This window comes from Varanus komodoensis, unplaced genomic scaffold (assembly GCF_004798865.1).
Source record: "Varanus komodoensis strain SLA01 unplaced genomic scaffold, ASM479886v1 scaffold11, whole genome shotgun sequence".
NCBI lineage: Eukaryota > Metazoa > Chordata > Lepidosauria > Squamata > Varanidae > Varanus > Varanus komodoensis.
Window position 1 is genome coordinate 29,646,412 of NW_025335317.1, and position 17,239 is coordinate 29,663,650.

General features: G+C 44.5%; 1 protein-coding gene across 5 annotated transcripts in view; it reads right to left on the reverse strand.

Moving 5' to 3' along the window:
• INPP5A (inositol polyphosphate-5-phosphatase A) overlaps positions 1–17,239 on the reverse strand; it is a 429,997-nt gene that overhangs the window by 366,237 nt on the left and 46,521 nt on the right. For all 5 annotated transcript variants that reach the window (XM_044420719.1, XM_044420716.1, XM_044420718.1 and 2 more), the window contains one exon: positions 9,577–9,618. In XM_044420719.1, coding sequence (XP_044276654.1) covers positions 9,577–9,618 — 42 coding nt within the window. The remainder of the gene's footprint in view (positions 1–9,576; positions 9,619–17,239) is intronic.

The window sequence follows — 17,239 nt, forward strand, 5'->3', positions numbered from 1 at the left end:
ATCAACAACCTCAGATATGCAGATGATACCACTCTAATGGCAGAAAGTGAAGAGGAACTAAAGAGCCTCTTGATGCAGGTGAAGGAGGAGAGCCCAACACAACTTTGTGACTAACAACAACAGCAGCAACCGATTTTATGCAACGACTAGAACACATTTATTGAACTAGGGACCTTTATAGATAATTAAAAGCAGCTTTTCTCTTTATATTTAATTGCAGTATCTTTCTACAGTGGGTATTGTGCTGTATGCTGTCTTGCAAAATAAATGGACTATGAGATTCTGCTTGCATTTGTTTGTAATGCTAAACCATGATTATTGTTATGAGGATGAGCTGTGAGCTCACATGCTCTCCCCTCCCCAATCTTCCTCTGGCATGGTAAGGAAGGAATAACTGGAAGCATCTACCTTCATTTCAGAGATAGCATAATTTAGAGCAGAGGTGTTCAGTATTTTTCAGCCTAAGGAGCAAATTCCATTTTGGAGAAGCTCCCACATACCAAATTCTAGTGATAGGCAGGGCTAAAAGCAAAAGAGGATGAGTTGCGGCAAAAGAGTGAAGCCAAAAATACCACCTTAGTGTAGGTTAAAGCAATTACTGACAATAATGGCATTAAGAGAGGCATTTCATCCTTTTGGAACTAAGGGGAAATGCATAAAAGCCAGGAAACCAACAAATGACTGGCTGGGTAAGAGGAGGAGCCAAGAAAAGGGAGCAAGGCCTTCTGGTGAATCCCAGAAAGCTCGACTAGGACACCAGGTGGACTGAATTTGGCTTTGGACTTGAGGTTTTGCAGCCCTGATTTAATGTAAAGACCAAAACCAACACTGTGGTTACTCCTAATTATGGTTGGTGGAAACAAATCAGCTCCAAAAACAGGTTCTTTGAAGTTGGCTTATTTCCACCAACCATAGTTAAGACTAGCTGCAGTTTGTCTAGGTTCAGACGTAAGGGCAATTTTGGTTAGTCTAAAACTGAAATGACAAATTCCAACTTTCTTCTTACAGGTACACCAGAGGAGAAGGAGGGAGTGCACAACTCTGAAACTCAGCTCAGCCATGGAGCTGACTGACTGACAGACTCTCAGTCCGAGCCACCTCACAGGGTTGTTGTTGTGGAGATAAGATTGATAGGAGGAAAATTATGTAAAGCCACTTTATGTTCTTTGTAAAACAAAAACAGGTGGGATATAAAGTGGTACCTCGGCTCATGAACTTAATCCATTCCACGACTCTAGTAGTGACCCAAATTGGTCTTGAGTCAAGTCAAATTCCCCCATAAGGTTCAATGTAAATAAGGTTAATCCGTTCTGTAAATATTTTTTTAATTACAAAAATTTGAAACAAAGTTTTAAAAAGTACAGTGCAGTAGAGAACACTAACCTAGGTGGGGGGGATTATTGTTTGGAGAGAGAGTCCAAACCATAATCATGCGATCACAATCATACGGGGGGGGGGGGGGATGGGTACAAACACGGGCACGCGGGGGGGGGAGGGGGGTGAAATCGCCCCCATCCCCCCCCCCCCAGCATGATTGTGCAGGGAAGATAGCTGTGATCGTGGTTGTCACCCAAAGTGGAGTTCATGACCTGAGTCAAATTTTTTATGAAATTTCTGTTCGTGACCCGATTTGGTCGTGAACTGAGGTGTTCCTGAGCTGAGGTTCCACTGTAAATATAATTGATGATGTTGATGATGACACTTATCTATGGTAGATGAATGCCATATAATCGTTGTACTTGTTTTCAGCACTGCAAGAGATACACACTGTGGTACTCAAGAAGATTAAAGGGCGAGAGAGAGAGAGAGAGAGAGAGAGAGAGAGAGAGAGAGAGAGAGAGAGAGAGAGAGAAGCCTATTTGATCTTGCTTGCTGTGGACATACAAGGGCATATACAGACTAAGAAAATCAGTTCCTAGAAAAGGCAACAGTAGTACAACCATTGCCGCAGTCAACATCACCAGCAAGAACTGCCAGGTAGAAGGAAGGTTAGAGTGGAAGAAACTAAGGGAGGGAAGGAAACTGCAAGAAATGAGGTTACCACACAAATATCATTTGGACTGCATGCAAGAATTTATTGTTCTTCATTGTGGCCTCTGTTCATCACACATTATGGGTACTGCGCCTGCGCGGTGCCTGCTGCCGGGAAGATTAAACAACTTTTAACGGTTTTGGTGGGAACTCCGCACCCCCCCCCATAGTATAAATGGGCGGAGTGCCCGCCATTTCCCCAATCTTCTTGTGACCCTGTTCACTGTGCCTCGAGCCTTTCATCTTGTCTCTCATAGCTATATTCAAAGTTTGCCATTATTCTAGACTCACAGCTTTTCTCTTTATACTCTTATCCAAGTTAATACCTATCCAATTCCCCCCACCTCACAGCTGAAAAGTTCTTTCCTCTTTTTCCCCTTTCCCCTTCTCTCCATAAAAAAATAAAAAATAAACCCTTCTATCATTATTCTCTTGTTAAGATTCTTCTCTCGCTCACAGTTTTTCCTATCTCTTTCTTTGATGGCTCAGTGGGCGGCTTTTCACAAGTGTTCCCAGTGTGGGGCTAAAATGTCCCCCACTGATCCTCATGACCTCTGCCTCCTGTGCTTGGGAGAAGGCCACAGGACTGACAAGTGTGGCCATTGCCAGTCCTTTACCAGGCAGGCCCACAAGAACCAAAAGAACCATCTGCAGAAAATGCTGTGGGACCAGGCTTTGGTCGCTATAAAAAAGGTCTTGGCGGAGACTGCTGCAGCTGGTTCATCTAAGGCCGCTCCTCTTCATCCATCAGATGGCGGTATGACTTCCAAGGAGACTAAACGCTCCTCTCATTCTCATCATAAGCAGAAGGAGAAGAGGAAGTATCTCGGGTATGACGCGTCCGCTGCATTGAAAAGACCCAAAAAGGACAAAGGCGATAGGACGGAACGTAAGCACAAGAAGCATGCTAAAGTGCCTCGCACAGAATTGGTATCTACCCCACCTTCGGTACCAATCGCCGCTTCAATCCCAACACCATGGTCTCAGACTGACCTGCCACCAGCACATTCTCCAACACCAATGCCTACTTCTCCGGAGGCATCTCCGAGGGTTCCTCCTTGCCTACTTCTCTGCAACAACAGCAAGCCCCAGTGCAACCATCTAAATACTGGGTTCCTCTGCCATATGGGGACTTTGATCCATCTTGGTCCTATCCATGGGACTACTGCCCACCCTGTGGCTACTATCCGAGGTCTTCAATCCGTCCTCATCACACATGAGCATATCTACCTTGCTGTTTTTTGACAGCCAATTCCTATTTGTCACTTCCTGTTGAATTTGATCAACTGAAATCCACCTGAAGGCCAAAGAACGGTCTACAGTAGACTGGGAAATGGCGGGCATATGGGGGGGAGGGTGCGGAGTTCCCGCCAGAACCATTAAAAGTTGTTTAATCTTCCCAACAACAGGCACTGCGCAGGTGCAGCACCCATAATTTGTGATGCACAGAGGCCACAATGACGAACAATAAATTCTTGCATGCAGTCCAAATGATGTGATGCGCAGATGGCCTTTCGAAGAACAACAGTTACAGATAAGCAACCTGCCTTTTTCCATTTCTCTCTTCATTTCACACAGGAAAAAAAAAACCTGGCCTAGAAAAGCTTTAAAATTGTGAGCTGTGCCTTTGCTTCCCAGACAACAGGCCTCGAGTAAGCAAGGTCCTATGCTGGAAACATGGAGCCTTTTTCAGCTTGAGGGCTGAGTTCAAGTCCAGAGAAACTCTTGGGGCTACACTGTAGTGATGAATGAGCTGAAAAGGGGTGAGGGCCAAAATACCAAAAGGACAAGCATAAACTTAAAATTCATACTCCCAGAAACCAAGTCTTATGGAGCATTTTAACCTTTCAGAATACAAAAAACAAAACCTTCCAAAAGCCAGAAAAGTCCCAAACAATTGGCAGTTGGGGCAAAGGCAAAAGTCAAGGAATGGCGACATGGCTATCTGAGATACTCAGAGGACCAGAGAGAGTGCGGGGGGTGGGGGGGGTAGATTTGGCCCTTGGCCCAAGAGTCAACAGCCCTACCCTGAGCAAATATACAGCCTCCTAGCCCCTCTTACTGCTAGCTTGCTTATGCCCAAAGCTTCAGATTTCTGTCTCCTGGGAATGCTAATGTAGGGGCTCTTGCAAAACAAGCAGTCCCATAGACATTCATTTGGCTCCCCATTAATCTCCTGCATATTGACTTTGGGTTAGAAAGAAAATGACAGTGGTGGGCTATTTGCTTGAAACCACATTTGTATCACATACATAGCAAGGGTCAAAGAAGGATGCATGCAGTCAAGTTAAGTGGAAGCCTCCCCTAAATTCTATGTACAATGCCCTCCCTCTGCCTCCCCGCAGTTTTCTCTTAGCTGGGCATGCTCCAGTACTGTAGTTCAACTGAAAAGAAATGCAGCTGGGCATACTTTATTGAGAGGCCTACTATGAAACCAGCTGTCAAGAGAAGACACCCTTGGCCAGCTGTCAGTGCTTCAGCACCCCAGCAGGGCACTCCACTGATACCTGTTCTGGGCCCTCTTTAAAAAAACAAATAAATCCCTACCCACTCCAGGGAAGTATCATCTGTATTTTTCACAGTGACCACAGCAGTTATTTAGTGTAGCGCACATTTCTTCCTACCACAATGCACCAAAAGTCAGTTCAGCTTCTGCAACATCACTGGGTTGGGAGCAGAGTTCTGAATTCAGCTCTGTAGTCATCTCCTACCTGGAGGAGAACTCCTCAGACAAAGAAAGCCAGGGCAGTGAGCCCCAGCTACAGTCAGACACAGGGGTTATTGCTGCAGATGACTGCCCTCCTTTAGAGGAGCTGCCAAGACTTTTGTGGGCAGTTCCTGTGGTTCCCCAACAGCAGGGCTCAGAGACAGAGGGCATCCATCCCGTAGAAAGGAGTGCACCATTTCAGCTTCTACAGAAATCCAAATGCTCTGAAAGGCAAGGTCTCTGTGAAACAGCACACTGATTTAATTAGCCAGCTGTGCTGAGTTACAGCTGGCTATAAATTAGTTAAGGCAGAGCTGCTCTGTGTTGCAAACAACACGGAGCATTGTCTGTGTTCCTGGACTTTGTTGATGTTAACAGGTCACTAGATTCCTTAGACATCCTTTCAGACAACCCAACCTGTCTTGGAGCTTGGAGCACTAACCATATGGCCTTGACCCCTGGAGTGAAACCGGAAATTCTTGAGAAGGTAAGGCAGAGATTGGGCTTTTGGATACTCAGGGCATGACAAGAATCCACAGAATTCCACAGTCTGTCAGACTATGCCCAGGATCCATAGGACTGCTCCCTAGGATGACTTCAGGCATGGCTTTTCATACCTAAATGTGTTCCGCTTTGACTCCCAAGTCTGCTTCTAACCCTCATGCAATAGTTTTCTTTGTTAGCATCTCAGATTAACTTTTAGGTGAGCTTAATTATTGAAGGAAAATGATTTCCCTATATCAGGTGTGGGTAACATGAAACTGCCACCAGTGAGAACAAGGCCTGTGCCTGGCTCCTCCACCCGCCACCCCCGCTGTCCTGCGTTCTTCAACACCTACACATTTGGCCTCCTCCCGTGATGATGCCTGTGAGAGAGGAGGTCAAGGATGGAGGAGGGGCATCTGCAGGGGGAAGTGTAGGGCAGTGTTGGAGCACTTAACTTGCTGACCACGGCTGAAGGGCAACAGCCAAAGGGCATAGCTGCTTGGGGCCATTCAGGCTGTTCGGGGTTGCATTGAACCTGGGACTCTGCTGGTTTGTATGGGAGGTGGGGGGAGGCTGAGTTGGGTAATTTTATTTATTGTTATAGTTGTTTTATATAGAGCCAGTGGCACTTCTGCAGTTGGGCTCTGTTTTAATGCACAGCATCCTCGCCTGGATTGTTCCTGTACTGTATTTTGTTATACTTGGGTTTTAATTGTTTATGGGAGTTCCTGGGGAGTGGATGGGCACCCCCATTGAGGTAGTTATGGGAAAGGGAAGATATGGTGCCGGTGTTTAACACATCATTTCAGAAGAAGAGGGGACAGACGGCTAGTGTCAGTCCCCTCTTCTGGTTTCTCCTCCAACCAGAAGGTTCCAGGTAGTGATATCAGCCAGCCCTCTGGCTTGGTAGTAGTGCTGTTGAATGCCAGGTCAGTCCAGAAAAAAAACAACCCTCATCCATGATTTAATCTTGGATGAGAAGGTCGACCTGGCATGCATTATGGAGACCTGAGTGGGAGAAGTGGGGGGCACGCCACTCACCCAGCTGTGCCCACCCAGGTATCTGGTGTGGCACCAACCCCACCTTGAGGGAATGGGAGGGGGTGTGGCCCTAATTTACCAAGATTCAATCTCCCTCATGGGTCTTCCTGACCCTTTGAGGACAGGTTTGGAATGTTTGTACTTGGCATTCAGTGATCAAGACAGATCAGGTATTCTGCTGGTATACCATGCACCCTTCTGCCCGGCAGACTCCCTGCCTGAGCCCGTGGAGATCATCTCAGACCTGGTGTTGAGGACCCCCAGGATGTTGGTCCTGGGGGACTTCAACTTCCACACCAAGACTGCTCTGACCAGATCAGCTCAGGACTTCATGGCCACCATGGCAGCCATGGGGCTATCTCAACATGTCACTGGCCCAACGCATGAAAAAAGCCATACTCTGGACCTGGTTTTCTTGACAGGACAGGAAGTGAGGGACTTGACTCTAACCCCTTTGTCATGGTCCGATCACTTCCTCATGAGGTTTGAACTCAGGGCCAGTTTCTCCCTCTGTAAGGGTGTGGACCCTGTTAAGATGATCTACCACCAGAGTCCTATGTATCTGGACAGATTCCTGAGGACTCTGGCGGTTTTTCCGGTTGATAGAGCTGGCGCTCCTTTTGATGCCCTGGCTGATTTGTGGAATGAAGAAATAACCAGGGCAATTGACACGATCGCTCCTAAGCATCCTCTCCCATCATGCAGAGCCCACTCGGCACCTTGGTATGTGCCTGAGTTACAGGCGATGAAGCAGGCTGGGAGACGACTAGAGCAGAGGTGGAGGAAATCTTGTGCTGAATATGAACCACATCTTAGAGCTCATTATCAAGTCTATGCTGTGGTGGTGAGGGCAGCAAAGAAGGAATTCTCCTCTGCTTCCATTGCATCCTCACAGTGCCATCCAACTGAGCTTTTTTGGGTGGTGCAGGGCCTATCATACTCTGGGACCAAAAAGGACCTAATCAGACCATCAATATCTCACTGTGACAACTTTGCCCAGCACTTTAGGGATAAAATCACTCAGATTCACCATGAGCAGGACTCCATAGTTGATATGTTTTAGATTGGGAAGCGTCCAGAGCACCGTTGTTGCAGCCTGATGATGTGGACAAGCTGCTTGGACTAGTCCGATCCACCACTTGTCTGCTTGATCCTTGCCCCTCATGGCTGCTCAGAGCAAAAGATGAGATATGCACCTGGGTCCAGGAGGTTGTTAATGCCTCTCTGAGAGAGGGGAGGGTCCCTGCCCCTTTGAAGGAGGCAGTGACCAAGCCTGCCCTGAATAGAGTGACCATGGACCTAGAGATAGCTGCCAATTATAGGCTAGTGGCTAATATCCCATTTTTGGGCAAGGTGCTAGAGCAGGTGGAGGCTAGATAACTGCAGGCACTCTTGGAGGAAACAGACCATCTAGACCCATTTCAATCTGGCTTCAGGCCTGGCTATGGAACCAAAACTGCCTTGTCACCCTGTATGATGACCTGTGCAGGGAGAGAGACAGGGAAGTATGTCCCTTGGTTCTCCTGATCTTCTCAGTGCCTTTAGATACATTGACCATGGTATCCTTCTGGATAGGCTGGCTGGGTTGGGAGCTGATGGCACTGTTTCGGGGCGGTTCCACTCCTACCTGTTTGATTCCAGAAGGTAGTGCTGGGGGGTTATGGCTCTGCACCGTGACAACTTTGCTATCGAGTTCCACAGGATTCCATTTTATTCCCCATGCTTTTTAATATCTACATGAAACTGCTGGGAGAGGTCATTCAGGGGTTTGGGCTGCAGACTCATCAGGACGCTAGTCCAGGTGAGGTAGTGGCTATCCTTAATCAGTGCCAAGATAATGGGTTGGATGAGGGCCAATAAACTGAGGCTTAACAGGATGGAGGTCCTGTTGGTGGGTGGTTCAGCCCTCCAAGTGTGTGATATCAGCCCTGTTCTGGGTGGGTTTGCACTCCCCCTAAAGGACAGGGTGCACAGTTTGAGAATGCTCCTCGACCTGGAGCTGTCCCTGGAATCTCAGGTGGCAGCAGTAGCCAGGAGCCCTTTTCTTCAGCTTTGGTTGAACTGTGCCCTTACCTGGATGATCAATGCCTAGCAACGGTGACCCACATCCTAGTAACTTCCCGACTGGATTATTGTAATGTGCTCTATGTGGTGCTGCCCTTGAAGATGGTCTGGATACTTCAATTCATTCAGGATAGAGCTGCCAGAATGTTAAGGGAAACTGGAAAGTATTCACATTTGATACCAGCCCTTTTCAGCTTACATTGGATGCCAATTGAAGTCTGGGCCCAATTTAAGGTGCTGGTGATGATCTATAAAGCCCTAAACAGCTTGGGTCCTAGATACCTGAAGGAGCACCTCCTCCCCTATATGTCTTCCTGCCCCTTGAGAACTTCAGAAGCCCTCCTGGAAAGAGATTAGGAGGGTGGTTAGCCAGAGCAGGGCCTTCTCTGAAGTGGTGCCCAATTATGGAATACACTCCCCAGAGAGATTCGCCTGGTGCCAACACTTATTTTTTTTCAGCACCAGGAGAAAACCTTTTTATTTTCCCGTTATTTTAATGTTTAATAGGTTTTAATATAGATTTTATATGAGTGAATTACTGGATGCTGTGCCATTTTATTTGCCATTTTATCTGTTGCTTGTTGTAAACCATCCCGAGACACCAGTAGATGGACGGTCTTTAAAAACTTTAAATAAATAAGTCTGCACGCCACATATTCCTCCCAACTTCTGGTTGTTCCCATTCTGAAATTCAGCTGTGCAGTGGCAACATAAGCAACCACCAAAACAAAACACGCTGCTGGCGAACAGTGGCACAGTCTTAAAAGGGACAAACTGAAAACAAGCTGAATTCATCCCTTTTTGGCTTATGCCAGTTTGCCACCAACTACTTCCTGAAGTTTCTTGGCTACAGTTAAAACTAATACTAAACGTGATACATTCATGGTTCTCAAATACTCCTCATGCATAGAAATGAAGTAAATAATAAGTTAGATTTCGCAAACTCCTCAATTGAGAGGAATCTTACAGTTTCAGAACAATGCTCTAGATTTTTGTTCTAGAGTCAAATACAAGAAAAGGCACAGCTGCTTGCCACATACTTGGCAAGGAATGCATGCTCAATCTTAGACAGAGCAGCCTGAAAGGCAATCCTGTTCAAGCTTACCAGGAAGTATATCCTCTCAAATTCAGTGGTGCTTATTCCTATGTAAGTATGCACAGGATGGCACTCAGCAAGATTTTTACTATATAAGTTTTGATAGTTTGAACATGGTTTATACACACAATATCAAATCATTTTATAGTACCTGATAAAACTCCCGAAGCCAATTCTTCTGCAAATTTTCTGGCTGAAAAACAAATAAATAAAAAGAATAAATGTGGATTGCTATACAGTAAAGGCAAACAAAGGTTTCACTAGCTCAGCTAAGCATAAAAATATTCTTTTGCAATGTATGAGCATGTATGAGCATCACATTAAAAACACAAAATTTTAATATTTGGAAACAACCTGCAATAGCTTCCCTCAAATACTAGTACCTTGTAAAGTTTTCCTGTCAGCATTTCATTTTCATTTTTTATTTACTATGTCAAGCAGACTTTCTTTAGAGGTTTGGAATTTGATCAAATTCCCCTTTATCCATGAAGTCCATTGGGTGTCCCTGGATCAGTCCCTATCTCCCAACCATGCAGGGTTGTTAAAGATAAGAAGAAATGTATGTTGCCCTGAAATTCTTCAAAATGGAATAGAAATGATACGTAATTATTTTATTCTCCGTAACGATCTGCAATAATGACACGGTCGCTCCTAAGCATCCTCTTCCTTCTTGTAGCACCTGACCAGCTCCATGGTATACAATTGAGCTCAGGGTGATGAAGCAAGAGGGGAGTTGATGAAAATGAAGGTGGAGGAGATTTCAAGATGAATATGACCGAACACAGCTTAGAGGCCATTACAGAGGCTATTCCATGGCAATTAAAACTGGCAAAATGTCAATATTTTGCCATTCCATTATGCCTTCTCAGAATTGAACAGCTGAACTTTTCTGTGTGGTTCATAGTCTCCTACATAATGCTACATCAAGTGAGACTCTTAGCCCTCAGTGCTTCTCTGTAACAAATTTGCTTCTCACTTTGAAGGTGAAGTCACTCAGTACGCCATGACTTGGACTCTACAGTTGATCTAATCTTCCTTCAACTTTGATGGATGAGTTTCAATTATTGCAGCCTGATGACGTGAACAAGGATCTTGGTTTGATTCATGCCAGAACCTATCTACTCAATCCTTGCCCACCTTGGATCATCAAGAAATCTAAGAAAGGGGTTTGCACCTGGGTCCAGGAGGCTGTCAGCACCTCATTGAAAGAGGGAGTGATCCCAGTCCTTTTGAAGGAGACTGTGATAAGAACACTCCTTAAAAAACCAAACCTAGACTAAGGAGCCATTGCAAATTACAAGCCAGATGTGAACATCCCATTTCTGGGCAAGGTACTAAAGCAGGTGGGGGCCAAGCAGGTCTAGACACTCTTGGATGAAACAGATTATCTAGATCCTTTTCAATTGGGGTTTAGGTCAGAGTTTGAGACAGAGATTGCCTTGGTTGCCCTGTGGGATGACCTTTGCCAAGAGAGGGACAGGGGGTGTGCATTCCTGTTTATTCTTCCTTGGAGGTGGGGGCTCTACATCTTGTTCTCATCTAACCCAGATGAAGCGGTTCCTGTCCTTAATCACTGCCCGAGCTCAATAATGGACTGGATGGGGGCCAACAAATTGAGTCTCAATACAGATAAGATGGATGTGCTGTGGGTGAATGGTCTGTCTGCCCCAGCGGGTGGGTCTTCAACTTGTCCTTGATGGGTTTGCACTCCCCCTAAAGGACAGGGTCCATAGCCTGGGAGTGCTCCTGGACACACAACTACTAGTTGAGGCTCAGGTGGACTTGGTGGCCAGGAGCAGCTTCTTTCAGCTGCGTTTAATTTACCAGCTGTGGTCTATCTGGATAGGCAAAGCATAGCCACAGTCACACACACTCTAGTAACCTCTCGACTGCCCTACTGTAAAGCATTCTACACAGGGCTGCCCTTGAAGATGGTCTGGAAACTTCCACTGGTACAAAATGGGGGTGTGACTGCTGGTGCAAGCAGGACTGTGCATCCATTTTACCCCAAAACTGTACCACCTACACTGGTTACCAGTTGAGCTCTGGGCCCAATTTAAGGTGTTTATTTTAACATATAAAGCCCTAGATGGCTTGGGACCAGGATACCTGAAGGACTACCTGCTCCCATATGCACCTACCTTTCCCCTAAAATCAGTTTTGGAGGCCCTTCTGAAAGAGCCATCCTTCAAGGAGGTAAGGAGGATGGCAAATACAAGAGGAGCCTTCTCAGTGGTTGTGTCCCATCTATAGAATGGCCTTCTGAGAGCAGTCCACCTGGTTGCCATCATTACAATCTTTTTGGCACCAAGCAAAAACCATCCTATTCTTCACAAATTTGAATAACTGATTTTTAAAATGTGATTTTATACTGTACTATTTTAATAGAATTGTTTACACTTTTCTTTAGTTAATATATTATTTAATTTATTTATATCTGACCCTCAGTGGCATTTTATTGATTGTTATATGTTTATATGTTTTTATCAGATGACATTTTTACTGGGGTTTTTGTAATACACTTAGAGAGTCCTTGGAATACTTAAATGCAGAATATAAGTTGAATGAATGAATGAATGAATGAATGAGGTAAATATTATTGCAGCTATACAGGAAATTAAATTTAAGAAATATCTAATACAGTGCTGAGTTTGACCTGACAAGAAGCGCATTGTACCTGGAAATGTTCTAAATCCAACTGCCTCATTGAGACCCTAGCCCATGCTGGGGAACTTCAGGAAAAGGGCCAAATCTGGCTAGCCCAAGTCTGGCCTTCCAAAGTCCCCAGAATGGCTACACTGCCTCCCCTGTATCTATACCCCTTTCTCCTAACCTTCCATTGTTTGATTTCCTGGCTTTTGTGCATTCTCACCCATTCTAAAAGGCTGAGATGCCTCTCCTAAGGCTTACTTTACCAGCAGTCACTTTAACTTACAATACGCTGGGAGGCTGGTCCCATCGCTTTTGTCTTTAGTTCCGTCTATCACCAGAATGAGGCCTAAAAGCACTTCTCAAAAATTGATCTCAGCTCCTGAGCTTAAAGAAGTTCTCCACTTCCATGCCAGCCCTTCTACTGAGTCAGGACTGAGTTCTCCCCATTAATCACAGAACTGATTTCCTGTCTTTCCCCTATCTATTACCATCATTGCTTAGACATGCCAGTGGTAAGAGAGGAAACATATAAATATTTTAAATAAATCAATAAATCTATGCAGCTCTCTGCTTTCACCCAACCTACCAGCTCTTCCCATTCACACTACCATGTTCAGATGTAACTATCAAATAGGCATATATACCCAATATCATAAAAATAGCAATCATCAGGTATGTGTTATACAAGGGAATAAGAAGTGCACCCAAGCCAAGGTTTCTGAGATAAAGACTCATGAAACAAGTTAACTGACTATCATGGAAATGGTTTTCCTTGCCTTGTTCAACTTGCCTTCTTTAGTCCACAATCTGAAAAAGACACGAATTGCCATCTTTTTTGAAAGCCTGTAATATACTGTTCTATTCAATCAGACACATGTCACAGAACTAAATGATTAGCCTTGTTCATTTAGGCAGAAGAAAATCAGTCAAGCTCAGATATTCTTCTCAGGTCAAGGGCCTGAGTTTTAGTGCCTACAGAAAGCAAAAGATGCACTAGAAGGCAGGTATCCAACTTCCAATCATACATATCAAGTAGATGAACATCCATTAAGCTAAATGCAGGTTCACACAAGAAAGAACTGTTGATGTCACATCATCTTGTACATGAATGCAATTATGTGGGAGTGGATTTATGTTTCCAGTGCCATATCCTTTTCTGTGGACAGTTTTCCATTGTTGAGTTAATTAACAGTCCAAGTTCAAAGTTGTAATTAACTACTTTTGGATGATTATCCCAAGGGAGTACATGTAATTAAGTGCACAGAACATAAACCATGCTAAAATTACGATAGAGTTTCCAGTGTTTTCCTTCATTTCTTAGCCCTTCCAAACCAGTGAAACTTCTTGGAAGTATTTGTAGTATGTCATTTTTGCCAACCTGAACCACTTCATCATATTCCATGCATTCAGCAATTACAGCATCAGTTCAGCTCTGATGTTTCATCTGTTGCTTTTCAGTGTTTAACTACAACTACAAAGCCACAGGGTCTGAGTTACCTGCATTGAATGAATGTGAAAGTACCAAACACTTATGCTAATTGATTCCATTCTATCAACAACAACTCCATAAGCTGTATAGAGATCAGGTTCAGATACAGATGAGATAAAAATGTTTTAAATGAATAAATAAACAAACTTATCAAGCAGAATAGGAAGAATAACTAATATTTTGTGTAATATTTTGTGCAAGCCGTCCTGAGTGCTTGTTGGAAGGACAGGATATAAATGTTTATTTGAAATAAATAAATAAATAAATCTATTTATCCACACAGATACAACCCATTTTTGTGTCGTTATACCGTATTTCCCTGAAAATGAGACCTAACTGGAAAATAAGCCCTAGCATGATTTTTCAGGATGCTTGTAATATAAGCCCTACCCCAAAACTAAGCCCCAGTTAAGATTTTCAGCCAGACGGATGCATTTACTACCTCAATTGCAACACATGACGGATATATTGAATTATAAAATAATAATATTAATGTATAATTCAATATCAATAAACAATACAATTGACAATACTTAAAATAAATTATAAAGTATAATTATGCATTTGTAAATACCCAAGTGGGCACCTTTGGACAAGAGGTAAACACCTATGTAAACAGATAAACACAAGACATTGCCAATTGGAGTACAGACACAAATGTGCGCACTTCATAACATATGGACGTGTTTCATAATTCAAAATATTGTGTGTTGTAATGGACGTATTTAATGCACTCGTGTGTTGCCACTCCTGTCTTGTAAGTCTTCAATTAACACCTGATTTAATGGAAGATTTAAAGGGAATATTTTGACCCCCAAACAGGATGGTGCAAAAAGAAAGAGCTATTCCGTCGAGTACAAGAAAGGAATCATGGATGACTCTCAGGGCAAGAATCTTACAACTTTTGTAAGAAAAAATAAGACATCACCTGAAAATAAACCCTAACCCATCTTTTGGAGCAAAAATTGATGTAAGACCTGGTCTTATTTTTGGGGAAACACAGTACCACTTCAAGAGCACTGGATTAGATCAGCCTTTGTAGAACATGATAATAGGAAGATGAAGGGGAGACAAGTGGTGGGACCACTAAATAAGGAGGAAGGAGATCCAGCGACTGATATGAGGGAACAGGCACAGATACTAAATGACTATTTTGCCTCTGCGTTCTCCCCAATGCAGGATGGGGGATATCCGCATAGGAGATTAGATGAGGCTGGGGACTTAGGGGCACAGATTAGAGTCACCCCCCTTGAAGTCGAGGGGCTACTCAGGGCATTGGACATTACAAAGGCTCCAGGCCCTGACGGGTTACACCCGAGAGTACTTAGAGAGTTGGCAGGGGTTCTCTCACGCCCTCTGGCCTCCATTTTTGAGACCTCATGGAGAACAGGTGAAGTTCCAGAGGACTGGAGGGTAGCATCAGTGGTCCCAATTTTCAAAAAGGGTAGTAGAAAGGACATGGGGAATTATAGACCAGTTAGCCTTACGTCCATTGTAGGAAAAACAATGGAAAGGCTCATAATAGAGAGAGATCTAGTGATGCTAGATAGGGAAGGGAGGCTGACAGCCACACAACACGGCTTCCGCAAAAACAGGTCCTGCCCAACAAACCTTGTGGAATTCTATGACAAGGTTTCAAGATGGCTAGATGGAGGGGATGCAGTGGATGTGGTATACCTGGATTTCAGCAAGGCCTTTGACAAAGTGCCCCATGATATCTTGGTGGAGAAACTGAGGAGTTTTGGGATAAACCAAAGCACTGTCCGGTGGATTAGGGCATGGTTGACTGACCAAAAGCAGAAGGTAACCATTAGCGGGGAATCATCGGGATGGCGGCCAGTAACAAGCAGGGTCCCCCAGGGCTCTGTCCTGGGGCTGATCCTGTTTAATCTTTTCATTAACAACATGGAAGAAGGGGTGAACAGTCTGCTGATCAAATTCGCAGACGACACTAAAACTGGAGCAGTGGCCACAACTGAGGAGCAGGTACTCCAGATCCAAAAGGATCTGGACAGACTATGGAAGTGGGCAGGAGACAACAGGATGGCGTTCAATGTGCATAAGTGCACGGTCTTGCACTTGGGGCAGAGGAATAGGTGTCATAAGTACAGGTTAGGTGACAAGTGGCTGGAGAGCAGCACTTGTGAAAGGGACCTCGGGGTACTGGACTGCAGGCTAAACATGTGTCAGCAGTGTGATGCGGTGGTCAAGAGGGCGAACGCCACCCTTGGTTGCATAGCCAGAAGTGTGGTTTCTAGATCAAAAGAGGTATTTCTACCACTCTACACGACTCTGGTGCGCCCATAACTGGAGTATTGTGTTCAGTTTTGGGCTCCTCATTACAGAAAGGATATAGCCAGGTTGGAGTCAGTGCAGCATAGGGCCACAAGGTTGGTGGCCGGTTTGCAGGGGATGCCATATGAGGCGAGACTGAGGGAACTGGGTCTCTTCAGCCTGGAGAAGAGGAGACTCAGAGGGGATATGTTGGCGACATACAGGTATGTGAGGGGATGTCACATGGAGATGGGTAGAGACCTGTTCTCCCCTGCAGAGAAAGGCAGGACACGCTCCAATGGAGCAAAGTTCAGGGAGCCAAGGTTCCATTTGGATGCTAGGAAGCACTTCCTGACCGTCAGGACCCCGAGGGTGTGGAGTGGGCTTCCACAAGAGGTCGTTGAGGCCCCATTGGTGCTGGTGTTCAAGGATAGGCTGGATGTCCGCATGGTGGGCATGTCGTGAGCAGAGCCAACTGGTGCTGGAGGTCAGACTAGATGGCCTGGGAGGTCCCTTCTGACTCGCTCTGTTTCTATGTTTCTATAATTCTGTGTACATAAAACAAGCCCATTAGAAGGTACTTCAAGGATCCTTTTCACCACAGATTTAATTTGACTGAATTAATTTGATTCTGCTTTAAAATGGCTTTATCTTGGCACTGAAATTTGCAACACTGATCTACAAAGGGAGAGCATTATCCTACTTTTTATTTATACTATATTTTATTGTATGCATTACATTTATCCCTTTCCACTTTTTCCACAAGGAACTCAAGCTAGCTTACACAATCCACCTCCTCATTTCCACCTTATTCTTACAGCAGCCTTGTGAAATAAGTTAGGCTGAAAGTCAATGACTGGTCCAAAGTTATCCAGTGATCTTGATGACCAAGTTGGGACTAGAAACCAGATCTCCTGAGTCCAACATTCCAAGTACCATGTCACACCAGCTATTGAGATACACTGAATCCATACAATTATTTGCTGTGAGCCCAGTATTTCACCTAGGCATGTTCTGGATTGCTTTGCTTTAACTTTGTTAGGCATCTGAACTAACGTTTCAGAGCTAATGTACCCCACTAATATTTGTGTTGATCTATATTTGAAACATTATACCCATTTAAAAATTCTGAACGGCACCTATTTTGAAAGCAGTCATTACCTTTATTTCTAGCTAGGCATTTAAATGGGTCTTTTAGACACCAAAAGATTGAAAGTTGTTTTTGTTTTTTTTAAGAAGTAGCAAAGGGTTACAATCTCCAAGCAAACGTTCCCCAAGAGGGAAATATTTGCAGTTTTGCAGAAATATAAAAATATCCTGGGGGAACTGGTTGTGAGATACCCAAGAAGAACAGAACATGCTGTATCGCCACAGAATATCTGATTGTTAGAAGAGCTAA